General features: G+C 37.3%; 1 protein-coding gene across 2 annotated transcripts in view; it reads left to right on the forward strand.

Annotated features, from left to right (window-relative positions):
- LOC123561299 (unhealthy ribosome biogenesis protein 2 homolog) overlaps window positions 1-18,766 on the forward strand; it is a 106,981-nt gene that overhangs the window by 76,934 nt on the left and 11,281 nt on the right. For both annotated transcript variants that reach the window (XM_045353569.2, XM_045353570.2), the window contains exons 19-25: window positions 6,442-6,550; window positions 8,563-8,673; window positions 11,020-11,166; window positions 11,465-11,569; window positions 14,283-14,360; window positions 14,638-14,889; window positions 17,383-18,078. In XM_045353569.2, coding sequence (XP_045209504.2) covers window positions 6,442-6,550; window positions 8,563-8,673; window positions 11,020-11,166; window positions 11,465-11,569; window positions 14,283-14,360; window positions 14,638-14,889; window positions 17,383-18,078 — 1,498 coding nt within the window. The remainder of the gene's footprint in view (window positions 1-6,441; window positions 6,551-8,562; window positions 8,674-11,019; window positions 11,167-11,464; window positions 11,570-14,282; window positions 14,361-14,637; window positions 14,890-17,382; window positions 18,079-18,766) is intronic.

An 18,766-nucleotide genomic window follows, 5' to 3' on the forward strand; every position in this document is an offset into this window, starting at 1 on the left:
CGAGTTCAAAAATGGGTCATCTCGGGTCAAAAACTAGGTCACTAGGTCAAATCAAAGAAAAACCTTGTGTATGCGATAGAGGCTGTATTTTTCAATTCTTCTTCATGAATATTGGTCAGAATGATAACCTTGATGAAATCTAGGCCGAGTTCGAAAATGGGTCATCTCGGGTCAAAAACTAGGTCACTAGGTCAAATCAAAGAAAAACCTTGTGTATTCGATAGAGGCTGTATTTTTCAATTGATCTTCATGAATTTTGGTCAGAATGATTGCCTTGATGAAATAAAGGCCGAGTTCGAAAATGGGTCATCTCGGGTCAAAAACTAGGTCACTAGGTCAAATCAAAGAAAAACCTTGTGTATGCGATAGAGGCTGTATTTTTCAATTGATCTTCATGAATTTTGGTCAGAATGATTACCTTGATGAAATTGAGACCAAGTTCGAAAATGGGTCATCTGGGGTCAAAAACTAGGTCACTAGGTCAAATCAAAGAAAAACCTTGTGTATGCAATAGAGGCTGTATTTTTCAACTGATCTTCATGAAATTTAGCCAGAATGATAACCTTGATAAAATCTAGGCCGAGTTCGAAAATGGGTCATCTGGGGTCAAAAACTAGGTCACTAGGTCAAATCGAAGAAAAACCTTGTGTATGCAATAAAGGATGTATTTTTCAATTGATCTTCATGAAATTTGGTCAGAGTGATTGCCTTGATGAAATCTAGGTCGATTTTGAATATAGGTTATCTGAGGTCAAAAACTAGATCACTAGGTCAAATAAAAGAAAAATCTTGTGTATGCGATAGAGACTGTTTTTTTCAATTGATTTTTATGAAATTTGATCAGGTTGATTGCCTTAATGAAATCTAGGTCGAATTTGAATATGGGTCATCTGAGGTCAAAAACTAGGTCACTTGGTCAAATTAAAGAAAAAACTTCTGTATGTGATAGAGGCTGTATTTTTCAGTTGATCTTCATGAATTTTGGTCAGAATGATTGCCTGGATAAAATCTAGGTCGAGTTTGAACATGGGTCATCTAGGGTCAAAAACTAGGTCATATCTAAGAAAATGCTTGTTTTATCGCAAGAGACCAATTTTTGGTCCAATCTTAATGAAAATTGGTCAGAATATTTGTTTCCATGAAATCACTAGGTCAAACATGTTTTACACTGTTATGGAGTGTTTCTTAGGTGAGCGACCTAGGGCCATCTTGGCCCTCTTGTTTTTGCATGTATCTCAAAAAGTATTTAACTTAGTTAGAAAACATTACAGGATTGCTGTATTGTATGTGAAGTTGTACAGCTGGTGTTCTGTTTATAATTTCACACAGCTATACCAGAGTTAGTGAAAAGCATACATGAAGTGCTTGAAAGTTTGTGTTGCACATATCTTAAAAAATATTTCACCTAGAGTCCTGAAACCATATAGTGATATTATTCAGCATGTGAAATTGTGTACCTGAGTTTTTAGCTCACCTGAGCAATGCTCAGGTTAGTTTTTCTGATCGCTCGATGTCCGGCGTCCGTCTTCTGTCGTCCGTCAACATTTAGCTTGTGTATGCGATAGAGGCTGTATTTTTCAACTGATCTTCATGAATTTTGGTCAGAATGATTACCTTGATGAAATCTAGGCCGAGTTCGAAAATGGGTCATCTGGGGTCAAAAACTAGGTCACTAGGCCAAATCAAGGAAAAACCTTGTGTATGCGATAGAGGCTGTATTTTTAGCCCACCATCATCAGATGGTGGGCTATTCAAATCACTCTGCGTCCGTGGTCCGGCGTCCTTCCGTCCGTCCGTCCGTCCTTCCGTTAACAATTTCTCGTTATCGCATCTCCTCAGAAACTACCAGGGGGATTTTGACCAAACTTTGTCAGAATGATGTATTGGTACCCTAGTTGTGTCCCCCTGAAAATCAGAATGGTTCAACAAATTTTTAGTAAGTTATGGCCCTTTGTTTATTTCTATAATTTACATAGATTTATATAGGGAAAAACTTTGAAAACCTTCTTGGCCAAAACCACAGAGCCTAGGGCTTTGATATTTGGTATGAAGCATCATCTAGTGGTCCTCTACCAAGATGATTGAAATTATTTCCCTGGGGTCTAATATGGCCCCGCCCGGGGTCACATGGTTTATATAGACTTATATAGGGAAAAACTTTGAAAAACCTCTTGTCCAAAACCACAGGGCCTAGGGCTTTGATATTTTGTATGTGACATCATCTAGTGGTCTTCTACTAAGATTGTTCAAATTATCCCCCTAGGGTCAAATATGGCCCCGCCCCGGGGTCACATGGTTTACATAGACTTATATAGGGAAAAACTTTGAAAATCTTCTTGTCCAAACCACAAAGCCTAGGGCTTTGATATTGTAATGTAGCATCGCCTGGTGGTTCTCTACCAAGTTTGTTAAAATTATCCCCCTAGGGTCAAATATGGCCCCGCCCTGGGGTCACATGGTTCATATAGACTTATATAGGGAAAAGCTTTTAAAAACTTCTTGTCAATAACCTACAACATTCAGATTTGGACCACATGTATGGTTTTGAGTGGCAAGATGAACCTTGACATGAGTTGACCTTGATTTTGACCTTGTGACCTACTTTCACATTTCTGTAGCTACAACCTTCAAATTTGGACCACATGCATAGTTTTGTGCAGTGATATAAACCTTGACCTTGACATTGACCTAGTGACCTACTTTCACATTTTTGAAGGTACAGGCTTCAAATTTGGACCACATGCATAATTTCGTGTTCCGAAATGAAATTTGACATTGATTTTGACCCAGTGACCTACTTTCACATTTCTCAAGCTACAGCCTTCAAATTTGGACCACATGCATGGTTTTATGTACCGAAACAAACTTTAACCTTACATTGACCTAGTGACCTACTTTCACATTTTTGAAGGTACAGGCTTCAAATTTCGACCACATGCATAGTTCTGTATTCCAAAATAAAATTTGACCTTGATTTTGACCTAGTGACCTACTTTCACATTTCTCAAGCTACAGCCTTCAAATTTGGACCACTTGCATAGTTTTGTGTACCGAAATGAACTTTGACCTTAAGATTGACCTAGTGACCTACTTTCACATTTCTGTAGCTACAGGCTTCAAATTTAGACCACATGCATGGTTTTGTGTACCGAAACAAACTTTGACCTTTACATTGACCTAGTGACCTACTTTCACATTTCTCAAGCTACAGCCTTCAAATTTGGACCACTTGCGTAGTTTTGTGTACCGAAATGAACTTTGACCTTAAGATTGACCTAGTGACCTACTTTCACATTTCTGTAGCTACAGGCTTTAAATTTAGACCACATGAATAGGATTGTGTACCAAAACAAACTTTGACCTTTACATTGACCTAGTGACCTACTTTCACATTTTTGAAGGTACAGGCTTCAATTTTGGACTACATGCATAGATTTGTTTCTGAAGTGAAATTTGACCTTGATTTTGACTTAGTGACCTACTTTCACATTTCTCAAGCTACAGCCTTCAAATTTGGACCACTTGCATAGTTTTGTGTACCGAATTAAACTTTGACCTTAAGATTGATCTAGTGACCTACTTTCACATTTCTCAAGCTACAGCTTTCGAATTTGGACCACATGCACAGTGTTGTGTACGGAAATGAAATTTGACCTTGAGCTAGTCAGTAAGTCTTGAAATTTGGAACACTCAAAAATGGCACATTGGTGGGCGCCAAGATCACTCTGTGATCTCTTGTTCAATTGATCTTCATGAAATTTTGTCAGAATGATTACCTTGATGAAATCTAGGCCAAGTTCGAAAATGGGTCACCCGGTTTCAAAAACTAGGTCACTAGGTCAAATCAAAGAAAAACCTTGTGTATGCGATAGAGGCTTTATTTTTCATTGTATCTTCATGAATTATGGTCAGAATGATTACCTTGATAAAATCTAGGCCGAGTTTGAAAATGGGTCATCTGGGGTCAAAAACTAGGTCACTAGGTCAAATCAAGGAAAAACCTTGTGTATGTGATAGAGGCGGTATTTTTCATTTAATCTTCATGAATATTGGTCAGAATGATAACCTTGATGAAATCTAGGCCAAGTTGGAAAATGGGTCACCCGGGGTCTAAAACTAGGTCACTAGGTCAAATCAAGGAAAAACCTTGTGTATGCGATAGAGGCTGTATTTTTCATTTTATCTTCATGAATTTTGGTCAGAATGATTACCTTGATGAAATCTAGGCCGAGTTCGAAAATGGGTTATCTGGGTTAAAAAGTAGGTCACTAGGTCAAATCAAAGAAAAACCTTGTGTATGCGATAGAGGCTGTATTTTTCAACTAATCTTCATGAAATTTTGTCAGAATGATAACCTTGCTGAAATCTAGACCATTTTCGAAAATGGGTCATCTGGGGTCAAAAACTAGGTCACTAGGTCAAATCAAAGAAAAACCTTGTGTATGCGATAGAGGCTGTATTTTTCAATTGATCTTCATGAATTTTGGTCAGAATGATTGCCTTGATAAAATCTAGGTCAAGTTTGAATATGGGTCATCGGGGATCAAAAACTAGGTCACTAGGTCAAATCAAATAAAAACCTTGTGTATGCAATAGGGGCTGCATTTTACACCGGATCTTCATGAAATTTTATTAGAATGTTTGTCTATATGAAATCTAGGTGGAATTTGAATATGGGTCATCTGGGATATAAAACTAGGTCACCCGGTCAAGTTAAAGAAAAACCTTGTGTATGCAATAGGGGCTGCATTTTACACTTGATTCTCATAAAATTTAGTCAAAATGATTGCCTTGACGAAATCTAGGTCATTTTAGAATATGGGTCATCTGTGGTCAAAAACTAGTCAAATCAAAGAAAAACCTTTGTATATGCAATAGAGACTGTATTTTTCAATTGATCTTCATGAAATTTGGTCAGAATGCTAGCCTTGATGAAATAAAGGTCAAGTTTGAATATGGGTCACCTGGGGTCAAAAACTAGGTCGCTAGGATATATCAAAGAAAAATGTTTTGTATGCGATAGAGGCTGTATTTTTTAATCGAGGTTGATGAAATTTAGTCAGAATGATTGCCTTGATCAAATCTAGGTCAGATTCGAATGTAGGTCATCTTAGCTCAAAAACTAGGTCACTAGGTCAAATTGAAGAAAATGCTTGTTTACACTTAAGAGACCACATTTTTGATCCAATCTTAATGAAAATTGGTCAGAATATTTGTTTCCATGAAATCACTATGTCAAACATGTTTACACTGTTATGGTGTGTTTATCAGGTGAGCGACCTAGGGCCATCTTGGCCCTCTTGTTTTATTTCACTTTGCAAGACCAGAGTAATGGCCCATGACTTAGTCAAAAAATAAAAAATTATACCACATGTATCTCCGAGTCATAAACGTTAGAGGATTGTTATATAGCGTGTGATGTTGTGCACCTTGTGTTCTCTTTTGGATTTCATGCAGCTAGGCCAGAGTTTTGGTCCTTCACTTAGTGAAAAATACACATAAAGTGCTTAAAAGTTTGTGTTGCATATATCTTTCATGTAAAATCATGAAACCATGTACAGTGACAAGAGGGGTGGTGGGTGTGGGGAGGGACCTGTGTTCTATGGACACACATCTAAGTTTTTTAAATGAACATTAAAAATTACTACTAGTAATAATTTAAAAGTTGTTGACAGTGGTTTCATATATATTTGAATCCTTAAATTCAGTGTATTTACCTGTAAGGTTAGTGTGGCTATTGACATACTTACACTTTGTAAGGTAACTGTGTTAGATGGGAAAACAACAGTAAGCCAAGGAAAGGAATTTACATATGCTGTCAGCTTGTTTTCCAATCCATGTATGTGACATGTAAAAATTTGTTGTACATGTTATGTGTATGTTGCTTCAAAAATAAAATAGTGTTTAAACTAACAGTAGGCCACCAGTTAAACCACTTAAAACATATCTGTGCCTTTTCTTACCAGTATTTTGTTGGATGACTGTTTGCCAATTTGGGAGTTTATATATTCTAGAAATCAACTGGTATTCTTACATGTCAGCTGTAGGCACCAGAAGCGGAATTCCCCAGTCATTTTGAATGCGGTTTTTATAAAAAATATTCAGAGTCATCGTAAATACATAAAATATGAGATTTGACTAGATTTTCAGTACTTGTAGAGTTTGAATATTTCTGAACAATTGACAATGGTGAGTTTGATTCTAAGGGTTGAAGTGTTTAATCGATTTAATTACAATACGTCCAGGTTATCTATGCAGTAATGTTGCCTCACCAACCAGTATCCCTTAAAGAGAACTTCATGTCCTACCTATCTATCACAGCATCACGGATGATGAAAGTTGTAAAATAACTGGAAGGTAAAAGATATTTTCTTGTTCTATCTGTTAACTCATTTGTTATTTATGACTTGAATCTACTCACTTTACTTTATTTATCCACAGTGAGGGTATGGGCAGACTGAAGGAAGCATCTGAAGCTCTGACAATGATCTGGAGTAATACAAATACAGTACATATAGGGGATCTGAGACAGCTGCAGGAATGTGTCAAGGTAAAGAAGTTTACCTGATACCACTTAAATGAGAATTCTAATTTGCATACTGAAACCTACAGCTTTCAGTTGACATCAGAATGTCAGCAAACATCACAAGGCAACATCAGTCTTTCTTACTAAATTTTAGTACAGTTTGTCTGTGGAAAAAATCGATTTATTACATGCTGTTATATGAAATACCAGGTATATATAATTCAAAATTAATGAATTACATATTTCACTGCCGAACTTTTGATAGAATGGAACGTCCGTCTTGATCTGTTTTCTATTCCACCAGTTGTAAGTGTTTAGCCGCTTTGTTGTGATAACTTTCAAACAAGAAAAAATTAAGACTAACCTTGTGTTTTGTTCTTTTGTATTAAACATAATTAAATTTGCTGCCAAATGTTACCAGACGTTCAGCTGTAATTTTGATACCAGTCTGACTAAACAAATGTAAAGCCTGTATTGTAACAACAAGCCTTAGTACTGCTTGATTCAGATTTTAATTCATTAATGGTACTCCTCAGATCGAAATATTTTATGATCCAAATGCTGAAAGCTATATTCCTAACAAATGCGATCTTCTGCTTGTAAGTGATTCAGTTATGAAAATGACTTATGATAATTGCAAATCACATGTGATGATCTCACTTCATGATTGCCTCAGTCTGTGAATTCAAAATCCAAGAAAGAAATATAATTTGAAATCCATGACTTAATGTTCCTATGATTTTTTTTGCCAGAATGAAGAAATTTATTGCCCAGGAAATTGAATGATTTTTATTATCCCCCGCCGATGAAATCGGGAGTGGGGTATTGAAATGGCGTTGTTCGTTCATCAGTCCGTCAGTCAGTCCGTCCGTCCACAGCCATTTCTCAGTAACTACTTGGTAGAATTTCATGAAACTTGAAATAAACATGAACCAACATACTGCGATGATGCCCTTCAAGTTTTTTTTTTGATTGGTCAATTTCCCTCAGAGTTATTGCCCTTGATTTAATAAAAAATGTCCGTCTGCAGCCATTTCTCAGTAACTAACAGGTAGAATTTCATCAAATTTGAAATAGACATGAACCAAGATACTGCGCTGATGCCCGTCAAGTTTTTTTTTTTTGATAGGTCAATTTCCCTCAGAGTTATTGCCCTTGATTTAATGAAAAATGTCTGTCTGCAGCCATTTCTCAGTAACTAGCAGGTAGAATTTCATCAAACTTGAAATAGACATGAACCAAGATACTTCGACGATGCCCTTCAAGTTTTTTATCGATTGGTCAATTTTCCATATAGTTATTGCCCTTTAATTGTTTAAAAATCCACAGATCTGTACATAACAAACCAGCCAATTGGAAGAATTTCATTAAACTTCTTTCATTCTGTTCCATGAACATTTATTATAAACATGTGATGTTGTGTACCTACACCTGGTCACCACCTTACCTTGGTCACCCCTCTCCCCCCCCCCCCCCATTTTTTTTTTTTTCATTTTTCGTTTTCTATCAATATTTATAATCAACATGTAAACTGTGGTATCCTCACCCCACCCCCCCCCACCCAAACAAGCCATTCATTTTCTTTTAATTTGATTTTGACTATTGAAATTATTTGCTTCTTGGTAACATTCTTAACTTTTTGCTTGATATATTTTTTTGCCGTTCCTCAACTCTGACCCTTTCGGCGGGGGATTCCAATTAATCGAATTTGCTTGTTCAAACACTTTTTTAAGATCATGCATACTTGTACACAGTCATATAGATTTTGATGTTAATTACTGGAATCTAGTCCCAGTCAAACTTGTATAAGGCATGCAGCAGAGGGAGCAGCACAATCTGGCAGCTAAAGACAAGTTAAAGTTAGAACAGAAAGACAATTTGAGAAGTAAGCTTACTGGCTGCTTATGGCAAGTGGCTGCTTAATATAGGTGACCGCTAAGACAGGTTGAACTGTACATTAATTCATAACTTGTTTAATTCTACTGTTAAAATGTTAACATACAGTAAAGGTAAGGGTTCTTGTCTTTTTATTTTAGATCATTCGGTGTCTCCCACTGGAACATTTGTGGTCTTGTGATCAAATCAGGTGCTTGATTGGTTTGCTGGCTGTGGAATGTTTGACAGGTAGATTTGAGGACCAGTTTAAGGTAATAGACACTAGAGGTCATATTTTTGAGTCCCACATCTGCCTCTCCTACTCCATTTGAAACTATAAACAGTCTTTCTGATGAGACATTAAACTAAGTAGTTGTATAGATGCTGATACATTACAGGTGTTAGTGAAGCTGTGGTAACTGAAGCATCTTTTGTTTCTTGCACTCTCCTAACTAACATTTATCTGGACCGCCTCGGTAGCCTAGTGGTAGAGCGTCCGCTTCGACTGCGGGAGGTCGTGGGTACCAGAGACGTAAAAAAATGGTACTAGCAGCTTCCTCGCTTGGCGCTCAGCATTAAGGGGATAGTGCTAGGACTGGTCAGCCCGGTGTCAGTATAATGTGACTGGGTGGGGTATCATGCCACGTGTCTACGGCGTGATTTTCCAGTGAGGCAGCACTATAAAGTTGGGCATTGTGCTCACTGCTACAAGTAGACACCGTCGTTTATATGACTGAAAAATTGTTGAAAAAGACGTTAAACCCAAACACAAACAAACAAAACCATTCATCTGGTCCCTTTGGTAATTGATAATTACACCTAAGGCCATACCAAATTGATTAATAGTTCTTCGGAAAATTTTCAAAAAAAATTGGAGCGGGCGAGCGAAATTTTTATTTTATTTTTTTTTTCTCAATTTTGATTTTTTCAGAGGCGGGTAGATTTTACATGGAGCGAGCGGGCTTTTTTTATTTTTTTTCCCAGCTTGGACCCTTGAGGAGGCGGTTATGATTATACATGAAGTTAACATTTCTTTAGAAATAACACAGAAATCAAACATTTACAGTGTGGGTAACACAGTATATAGCTTTTCTATTATGTTTTAAAGACTACATGAATGATTTTGCAAATAAATTCTTGCCAAACCTCACTGAATCACTTTGTTTTTTTTTTAGTTATAATTTCTAAGGGATGAGTGTCTTATTTTTAATGTTGATTTTTCTACATTAATCTGAAGGCCTGCCTATTTAACGGCACAGCATGAGGAATATTTAAGACAAAACAGGCACATGTGTGGAATAACATTTCTTCTGAAGCACAGTTAGATGGCTTCGGCACATGAACAACTTTGTGCCCCTAGTGGAACTCCAACCCATAGAGGTGAAGGGAAGTAACAAACCACTTGACCAGTGAGACCAAACAGAGTTGATCATACAGATGCTTCGACATTGCTCGAATCCCTTTGGAATAATTTCTTAACAGATCAGGCTAGCTTATGTTTTTTGTGGTGGAGATTCATTTCAGGCAAAAATGATAACAAGACTGAGAAAGAATGATCCAAATATGGCCACCCTTAAAGTGTTATATGGCCACCCTTAAAGTGTTGTTTGTTTTGCTTTGACTGAACTAGAAATTTAGAGTTGGGGAGGTCTGTTTTTTCCAGTTTTTTTTCGTTCTATCAATTCACAGCCAAGTAATAGACAAACAGGCAAAATTGGGGTTACAAAAGGACAGATTTTATATCTACACTACTTATTTGAAAAGCTAAACAATTTCTAAATTGACTAAATGCGTTTCAATAGAATATCTGACTGCTGTACTAAAGAAGTTACGTTCAAAAAGATTTAGCCTAGATAATGTGATAGGTCGGTCAGGATCTGTGAACAAACATTTTTTTAAGATAGTAGTCGGCCTCAGCTTTGGGCTCTAGATATAACATACTGAACTAAACAACTGATAACAAATGGTTTGAAAACTATATCTGAACAATATTTCCAAATATTTTTAACCGCATCCCCGTGCACGTCTTACAAGTCGTGCTTCGTTCCTTTCACTGTATTGAACAAAAGTAGAACGTGCCTACTTCATTACCTACCGACACATCGAAGGTCATGTGTGGCACTAGCACAGACACTCCAGATTTAAAACAAATGATGAACAACACCATAATTCCTGACTTTTTGAGTTTTGGTCATCAGTAACATGTATTACGGATGCATGGAATCCGATCAATATCACTTTGACGCATTAAAACAGCGATAAAACCTGCTTTGCCGTTATTATTCCGGACCGCGTAATCGGGAAAAAAATTTTTTTTTCGGAGATTTTTATGTACGTGCGGGCGGGTGATTTTTATTTTTTTTTCTCGGGAATGAAATTATTGATGCGGTAGTTCTGACGAACGACATATCAATTTGGTATGGCCTAATAAACTTAAATAGATACACATTCTCTACTTAACTGAATGATAACTTTCTGCTAAACATTTTTTTCTTTTATAAGCCCATATCCCTGTGAAAATTCATTTTGAATTCTAAAGGTTGAATAATTTCAATTATTAAATGTAGTACTATTTCTTTTAGGATTTCATAGAAACTTTACAAAGATGTACTTTTCAGTGTGAGAGTATTAAAGAACTGTCATGCGACTGTATGGAACTGTGCACATATATCCTGGAATCATGTGGAACGGTACCAGTATTTCAAGTGATTGATGCAGAGTCATTCCTGGACTGGTTACACACACTGCTTGGGTCTTCATCATTAGTAAGTATAATGATATACAAGTCAGTGTTGTTTTCTTGCCTCCATCATTAAAAATGGGGGGGGGGGGTGCATATAGTATTACCCCAGTCCATGTGCTTTTTGTCTGTCAATGCACAAAACTGTGTTTGGCCTGTATCTTTGTTGCGCTAAGTATGATTTCAAAATAACATGGTACAAATGACCACCATGATAAGACAATATGTCAAGTTCATAAAGACAGGACTCACACTTTAGTTTCATAACATCACAAAGAGAGGGTATTTATGTGCTATGGACATATTTCTAATTGATTTTTCAGGGTATAACAGAGTACTACAAATGTTTAGTACTAACCGAGGTTACAAGCCAAGCTGTAGTTAGAGAAGTTGGTACAGAAGAGAAAGTAGCCTCATTCACTGATAAGGTAATTGCTCATGGTGAACTTTAATGATAGTTAAATGTTAGTTGTCCATCTGTCTTCCATACATCAGATATCCAAAATTTCTTAAAATAACATCTCCAAAACTGCTTAGCTAATTTTAACTGCACTTCATAAGAGTTCCTTTGGTGGTCCTTTTTCGGATTTCTTCAAATTTTGCTCATGCAGGATTTTCTGGTTTGGTTGTGAAATCACATCATCCTGTTCCGTTAATAAACATGGCCAACAAGGGGCAGGACAAGTTTTTCCGATATGGTTATTTGGAAAACTTCGAAAATTCTTTCGTCCAATTTTGAAATAATTCCACAGCATTGTTCCTTGTTCCTAAATTATTCAATCCAGCTGTGAATGTCACCGCCTCCATTTTTGTAAAACAGACCTGATGTTGTTCTAAATGAACTCTACAAGGCATGCCATTAGTTAGATTAAAATATTTAAAGTGGTTATCAAAGATGTTGTGGAAAAAAAATTTCAAGTTGAAAATACAAGCTTTAACCTTTATATACAGCTTAGACTGAAGACTATTTTTCAGTACTTGTCAGTAGATAATGTGGTCACTTTGTTTATTATGTCTCCCCCAGGAGACATATTGTTTTTGCCCTGTCCGTCCGTCCATCCTTCCATCCGTCCGTCCGTCCGTACGTCACACTTCATTTCCGAGCAATAACTGGAGAACCATTTGACCTAGAACCTTCAAACTTCATAGGGTTGTAGGGCTGCTGGAGTAGACGACCCCTATTGTTTTTGAGGTCACTCCGTCAAAGGTCAAGGTCACAGGGGCCTGAACATTGAAAACCATTTCCGATCAATAACTAGAGAACCACTTGACCCAGAATGTTGAAACTTCATAGGATGATTGGCCATGAAGAGTAGATGACCCCTATTGATTTTGGGGTCACTCCGTCAAAGGTCAAGGTCACAGGGGCCTGAACATTGAAAACCATTTCCGATCTATAACTAGAGAACCACTTGACCCAGAATGTTGAAACTTCATAGGATGATTGGTCATGAAGAGTAGATGACCCCTATTGATTTTGGGGTCACTCCGTCAAAGGTCAAGGTCACAGGGCCTGAACATTGAAAACCATTTCCAATCAATAACTAGAGAACCACTTGGCCCAGAATGTTGAAACTTCATAGGATGATTGTACATGCAAAGTAGATGACCCCTATCGATTTTGGGGTCACTCCATTAAAGGTCAAGGTCACAGGAGCCTGAACATTGAAAACCATTTCCGGTCAGTAACTTGAGAACCACTTGACCCAGAATGTTGAAACTTAATAGGATGATTGGTCATGCAGAGTAGATGACCCCTAAAGATTTTGGGGTTCATTCTGTGAAAGGTTAAGGTCACAGGGGCCTGAACATTGAAAACCATCTCCGGTCAGTAACTTGAGAACCTCTCGACCCAGAATGATGAAACTTCATAGGATGATTGGTCATGCAGAGTAGATGACCCCTAACGATTTTAGGGTCACTCTGTTAAAGGTCAAGGCAACAGGGGCTTGAACATGGAAAACCATTTCCAGTCAATAACTTGAGAACCTCTCGACCCAGAATGTTGAAACTTCATAGGATGATTGTTCATGCAGAGTAAATGACCCCTATTGTTTTTGGGGTCACTCCGTTAAAGGTCAAGGTCACAGAGGCCTGAACATTGATAACCAGTTCTGATCAATAACTTGAGAACCACTTCACCCAGAATGTTGAAGCTTCATAGGATGATTGAACATGCAGAGTAGATGACCCCTATTGATTTTGGGGTCAGTCTATTAAAGGCCAAGGTCACAGTGGCCTGTTCATGTAAAATCATTTTTTGGAAATAACTTGAGAACCACTTGACCTACAATGTTGAAACTTAATAGGATGATTGGACATGCAGACTAGATGACCCCTATTTATTTTGAGGTCACTTGATCAAAGGTCAAGGTCACAGGAGCCTGAACAGTGACTTGAGAACCACTACGCCAAGAGTGTTGAAATTTAGCGGGATGACTGGACATGCCAAGTAGATGATCCCTATTGCAGCCAACCATCAGTGTCTCTTTGACTTTCGCTCCTGACCCCTATTGACTTCTTGCCTATAGGACTTTGCATTGGGGGAGACATGCGCTTTTTTACAAAAGCATTTTCTAGTTTTGTTAGGTTTTAAGACACGTAAAAACATTTATATCAGGGTCTCAGTTGCCAGGTGGTTGGTCGCTGACTTAAAGTCACTTGAACCTCACTGCTGTTGGTCAGAAAACTTGCTTAGGTTGTAAAATTCTTTCATGTGGGAAAGCCATCCATCTGGCTTGTGGAAGGCTGGGAGTGACCGCCCAGGATGAAAAAATTCCAAGAGAGGCTCTTCCTCCACCGTCAACAAGAGAGGCACCGTGGCTCTTCCTCCACCGTCAAAAGCTGGAAAGTTACCATATGACTTATAATTATGTTGATTGGTGTGATGTTAAACCCAACTAAAACAAAACAAAAACATTTAAGGCCATATGGCGACATTCATTGGAAGACCTCATGTGCCCCTCTAGAAAATATATCTGGCACAGAAGAGTACATAAGTAAAACCACCAACCTTCCATAAGCCGGCTGGATTACCAACTCACATAATAGCATGAGCAGGGCTCCAACTAACAGTGTATGTTAAAAGTAAACTATTTTATATAAATTGTAATCATCTATTATTTGTATTTAATGTTACAGCTGTGTAGAGAGATGAAGAAGGATCAAGAAACAAATGGTTTGACCTTGACCTTATTTCTGCTGCAGGAAATCTGTAAGGTGAGTTGCACTGATCAGCATTTATCATTGTTTCATGTTTAGGAACTTTATTTGCGTGTGTTTAAGGTTTCAGGTCTGTAAGGATATTTAAATGGGATTTCACTCAGTTAAGCCAGAGCTATGGTCCTTCAGTGAAAAATACACATAATGTTATGAAAATTTTGTGTTGCAAACATCTTAAGAAATATTTCACCTAGAGTCATGAAACCATGTACAGTGACAGGGGTGGGGCACCTGTGTCTTATAATCACACATCTAGTTTTCTATCTAATTTCAGCTTTTGAGCAAACCCTTCTTGAAGGATGATGTCAAGGAAACATGTAACAAGATGTATAACTCTGTGTCAAAGTCAGTTCTCAAATTGTCTCCCTTGCTTGAATCTTCAAACAGAAGCCACAAGGAGGCTGTTTTGATGCGGACATATGCTGTAGTGCTAACGGCAGCACATAAAAATGAGAATGTAGAGAAGGTGTTTCTAGAGAACTTTTCAGATATGTTTTTCTGGTGTGAGACAGTTTTGAAAAATATGGTAAGTTCCCACTTCATCTTTCATGCCATTGTTTGGAAAAGGTTTGTACTGGGTGATTTGAAATGTATATTAATTACATATGCAAAACATTCACTTTTCCAGTAATCTATTATTATATTTTACCAGATTTATATAAGTAATAGATAAATACTTAAATGTAAATTTTTTTTAGAGTCCTTAGGTCAGGTTTAAACGAAATACTGTTTGGTGTTATACTTACAAAAAATTATAGGCTTAATGAGGTATAAAGGTAATACTGAAATTTAATTGGACATAATGATCAAAGTACAAGATGTCATTTCATTTCTGAAACATATATGTAATACTCTATTATAGCTTGACTATACAAAGGATATGGAGGGCTATTCTAGTTGCCCTACCATTGGCATTCACAGCTTGGTTAAGGTGTTGATGCACTTTCAGTTCATCTCTGCTATCATGCACCCTTTTAAAGAAGAGGGGATATATTGTTTTGCTCATTGTCTTGTCCTTTTGTCCATCAGATGGTAAACCATTTTTGAGTCGGCTAAAGGCTGAAAGCCTTATGACGAGTCCTTGCTGTTCAACGATTCTCTAAATGGACCGAATAACACGTGAAGGGATGTAGTTCCATTAGATTTCTCAAACTTCAAACAGTTCACTGCATGAATGAAGTTAAGTTGTGTCAATTCCCTTTGCTATGACCAATATACGATGTAATCTGTCATATTTATGACTTGTAATTGTGCAATACTCGAATGTAACTCATTAAGCATAAATGTGCATTTTAAGAATTGCGCAGGCTTACAAAGCTTGGGTAACATCCAACGAAAGACAAAAAATAGTTCCACAGGGCTCCAGATAAGATGCGTATTAGTGTAAATTACGTATAGAAATAATGCAAATACGCATGTCTCATAATTTCTAAGCGTATAAAAACGTATATAAAATTACAGAAACGCACACAGTGCTTTTTTAAAAACAAAATCTGAATCGTCTGGATGCGTTAGGTAACATAGCCGATCAGCCTTAATTCTCCCACATTGAACGTAAACACGCATCGTATGATTTCTATAAACTTTGCGTGGGTTGAATTTTGCAGTCAGTAAACGGATAAATTATCGGAAGAAGAAGCTCTTACTGGTTTGTTTAGTTACTACTGATATTAAAAATGATTTTAATTCTTATTTTTCGAGAAATAAACAAATCGGCGAAACATTAAATTGTATTTTCTTGTAGTTTTTGAAATCGAAAGTAGATCGTCTATGTTTGGCTGCTTTCACGAAACGAAACAACTTTTTTATGAAAAGATTTAAATAAGAGGTAATTTAACCATAAACTTCAATGTCAGATACTGCCAATTGCTGCTAAATGTCTTCGTATCATCACAATTTGTAAAATATATTGTTGAAACTGGAGAAAAGTGTAATCGTATCCGGATATAATATTTTGGGTAAATATCAAGCTGTGCTATGAAATTTTAAGAAAAAAACTAAAAACACACTGAAACTGGTAGACTATACTGTCAGTACATCAAACATCAAACCTTAAGGTCTTTGATGTTTTACTTTGATTCACAATGTTCAGACTTTGTAGGATGATTGCATATTGTCAGTATATGGCCCCTGTTGTTTTAGGGGCCTCTGTGGCTGGCTGGTTAAGGTCGCTGACTTTGAATCACTTGGCCCTCACCAATGTCGGTTCGAACTTCATTCAGGGCATTGAATTCTTCATGTTAACAAGCCATCCAGCTGGCTTACAGGTCGGTGGTTCTACCGAGGTGCCTACCTATGATGAAATAATGCATGGAGGGGCACCTGGGGTCTTCCTCCACCATCATAAATGGAAAGTCGCCATATGACCTTTGATTGTGTAGGTGCAACGTTAAACCCAACAAAACAAACATCTATTGTTTTAGAGGTCAAAAGTAAAGGACAGGCTATGATTTTGGGGTGGGTTGGGGGAAGGTAATAAGTGTTTTACAAACAGCTCTAGTTACCTGATGGATTAGCATTAATGTTAGGGTCACTCACTTATAATTATAGGTTATTAGCTTTGTATCGGGAAATATGCACAAGTTTTTCAGCGGAAATATTGCGTGACTTTAGGAGCACAATATTCTTCCGCTGAAGAACGAGTGCATATTCCCCGATGCAAAGATAATAACCTTTTTATTACATACGCATCTCCACGTATAAATATTACGTAAATATCATAAATATATTAAATAGCATGAATAGGATTGACCATACTGAACTAAATAGAAAAAAAATAGTGCAACAACACACACTGAATTACGTCACGCACCCAGTATGAAATTCAGGCGTCAGTATATGGAAAAATATTTACGTTTCCGGTACCAGTGTAACTTAATGGGGAATAGAAACGAGTATGTAATAATGTCTATTATGAACTTGTGTTTAGTAACAACCAGTGAGATGTTGCAGTTTCTGGACTGGGCTCCAAACTAGGACACATCTGTTTTATACTTAATAGCTTCTTTTCTATTTATAGGAAACCACAGATGTTTACACAGTGCTGTCTGCTCTAATATTTCTCTATACTGTATCCAAACACCATATTCTGTTGAAGCTGCAGTTAGGCATAGAGGATAAGCTTAGAATATGGAAGTTACTTACAGCTGTGCTTAGAAAGTTACTGAGTGCACAGTCTGCTGCATCAATGAACAAGCCACATTCAGAATCAGTATGCCAGCCTACAGTTATTGAGAAGCAGTCTGATTCAAGAAAACTGTCCCAGTCTGTTGAAGAAAGCCCAGATTCCCAGTCAGAACAAGATAAGTTGGACACAAAATCTCGTAAAAAGAAAAGGAAGTCTGAAAGAAAAACTGCAATACACGTCTGTGATTCAATTACAGGCAACACTGACTCAAATGATGATATTACTAGGCAGATTATGAAAATCAATGAATTACTTCAAGGTTCTTTTGAAACAACTACTGAAAATGTATTTGGCACTGTTAGTGGCAGAGTCTTGAATGTAGAAAATTTGACCTTGGAAATAGATGATACAGTACTGAATCCAGCAATGATGAGCTCCCTTTGTAGATCTTTGATGTTTGAAGGTCAGCTAGAGTTTCAGAGGTCAAAGGTCATAAGGATGCAAGTACAGAGTGTGATGGCAGCATTATTGGTGACCTTTGACCTTGAGCAATTGAAAGAGGTCCTACAGGAACTGGTGGACAATGTGGTAGGTATTTTGCTTTGAAAAAAGCATCAGATACATTTATAAAATGAGCCGTGCCATGAGAAAACATAGTGGCTTTGCGACCAGCATGGATCCAGACCAGCCTGCGCATCTGCGCAGTCTGGTCAGGATCCATGCTGTTCGCTAACAGTTTCTGTAATTCCAGTAGCCTTTGACAACAAACAGCATGGATCCTGACCAGACTGCGCAGATGCGCAGGCTGGTCTAGATCCATGCTGGTCGCAAAGCCACTATGTTGGTTTTCTCATGGCACGGCTCAAATGTTGATGTATGTAAAATGAATTTTATACAAGAACCATAACTCTTAAGCTGCATTTTGTGAGAATTATGGCGCTTTTTGTACTTAGAATTTCTGAACTATAACTCTTTTCTTACATTTTGTCCAGCACTTGCAGACAGGCAATGGTACCCGCAGGCAGTGCTCTTGTATTAATGAGCTCATTTCAGTATTGCATCAATGCCTTACCAGATAGCAGTAAATGGCGATATCTTTCTCATTTCTGAATTAAACACTAAGTGTAATCAACCATTATCTTGGGTCATGGTTTTCTTTCCAATTTGATAAAAAGTTGTTTTCAGATTGATGAAGATGAAAAATTGGTGCAGAAATTGGTTTATATAGAATTATAAGAATTACATTACTTATTTTCTGATGTTCATGCATATGTAA

This window comes from Mercenaria mercenaria, chromosome 10, assembly GCF_021730395.1.
Source record: "Mercenaria mercenaria strain notata chromosome 10, MADL_Memer_1, whole genome shotgun sequence".
Taxonomy (NCBI): Eukaryota; Metazoa; Mollusca; class Bivalvia; order Venerida; family Veneridae; genus Mercenaria; species Mercenaria mercenaria.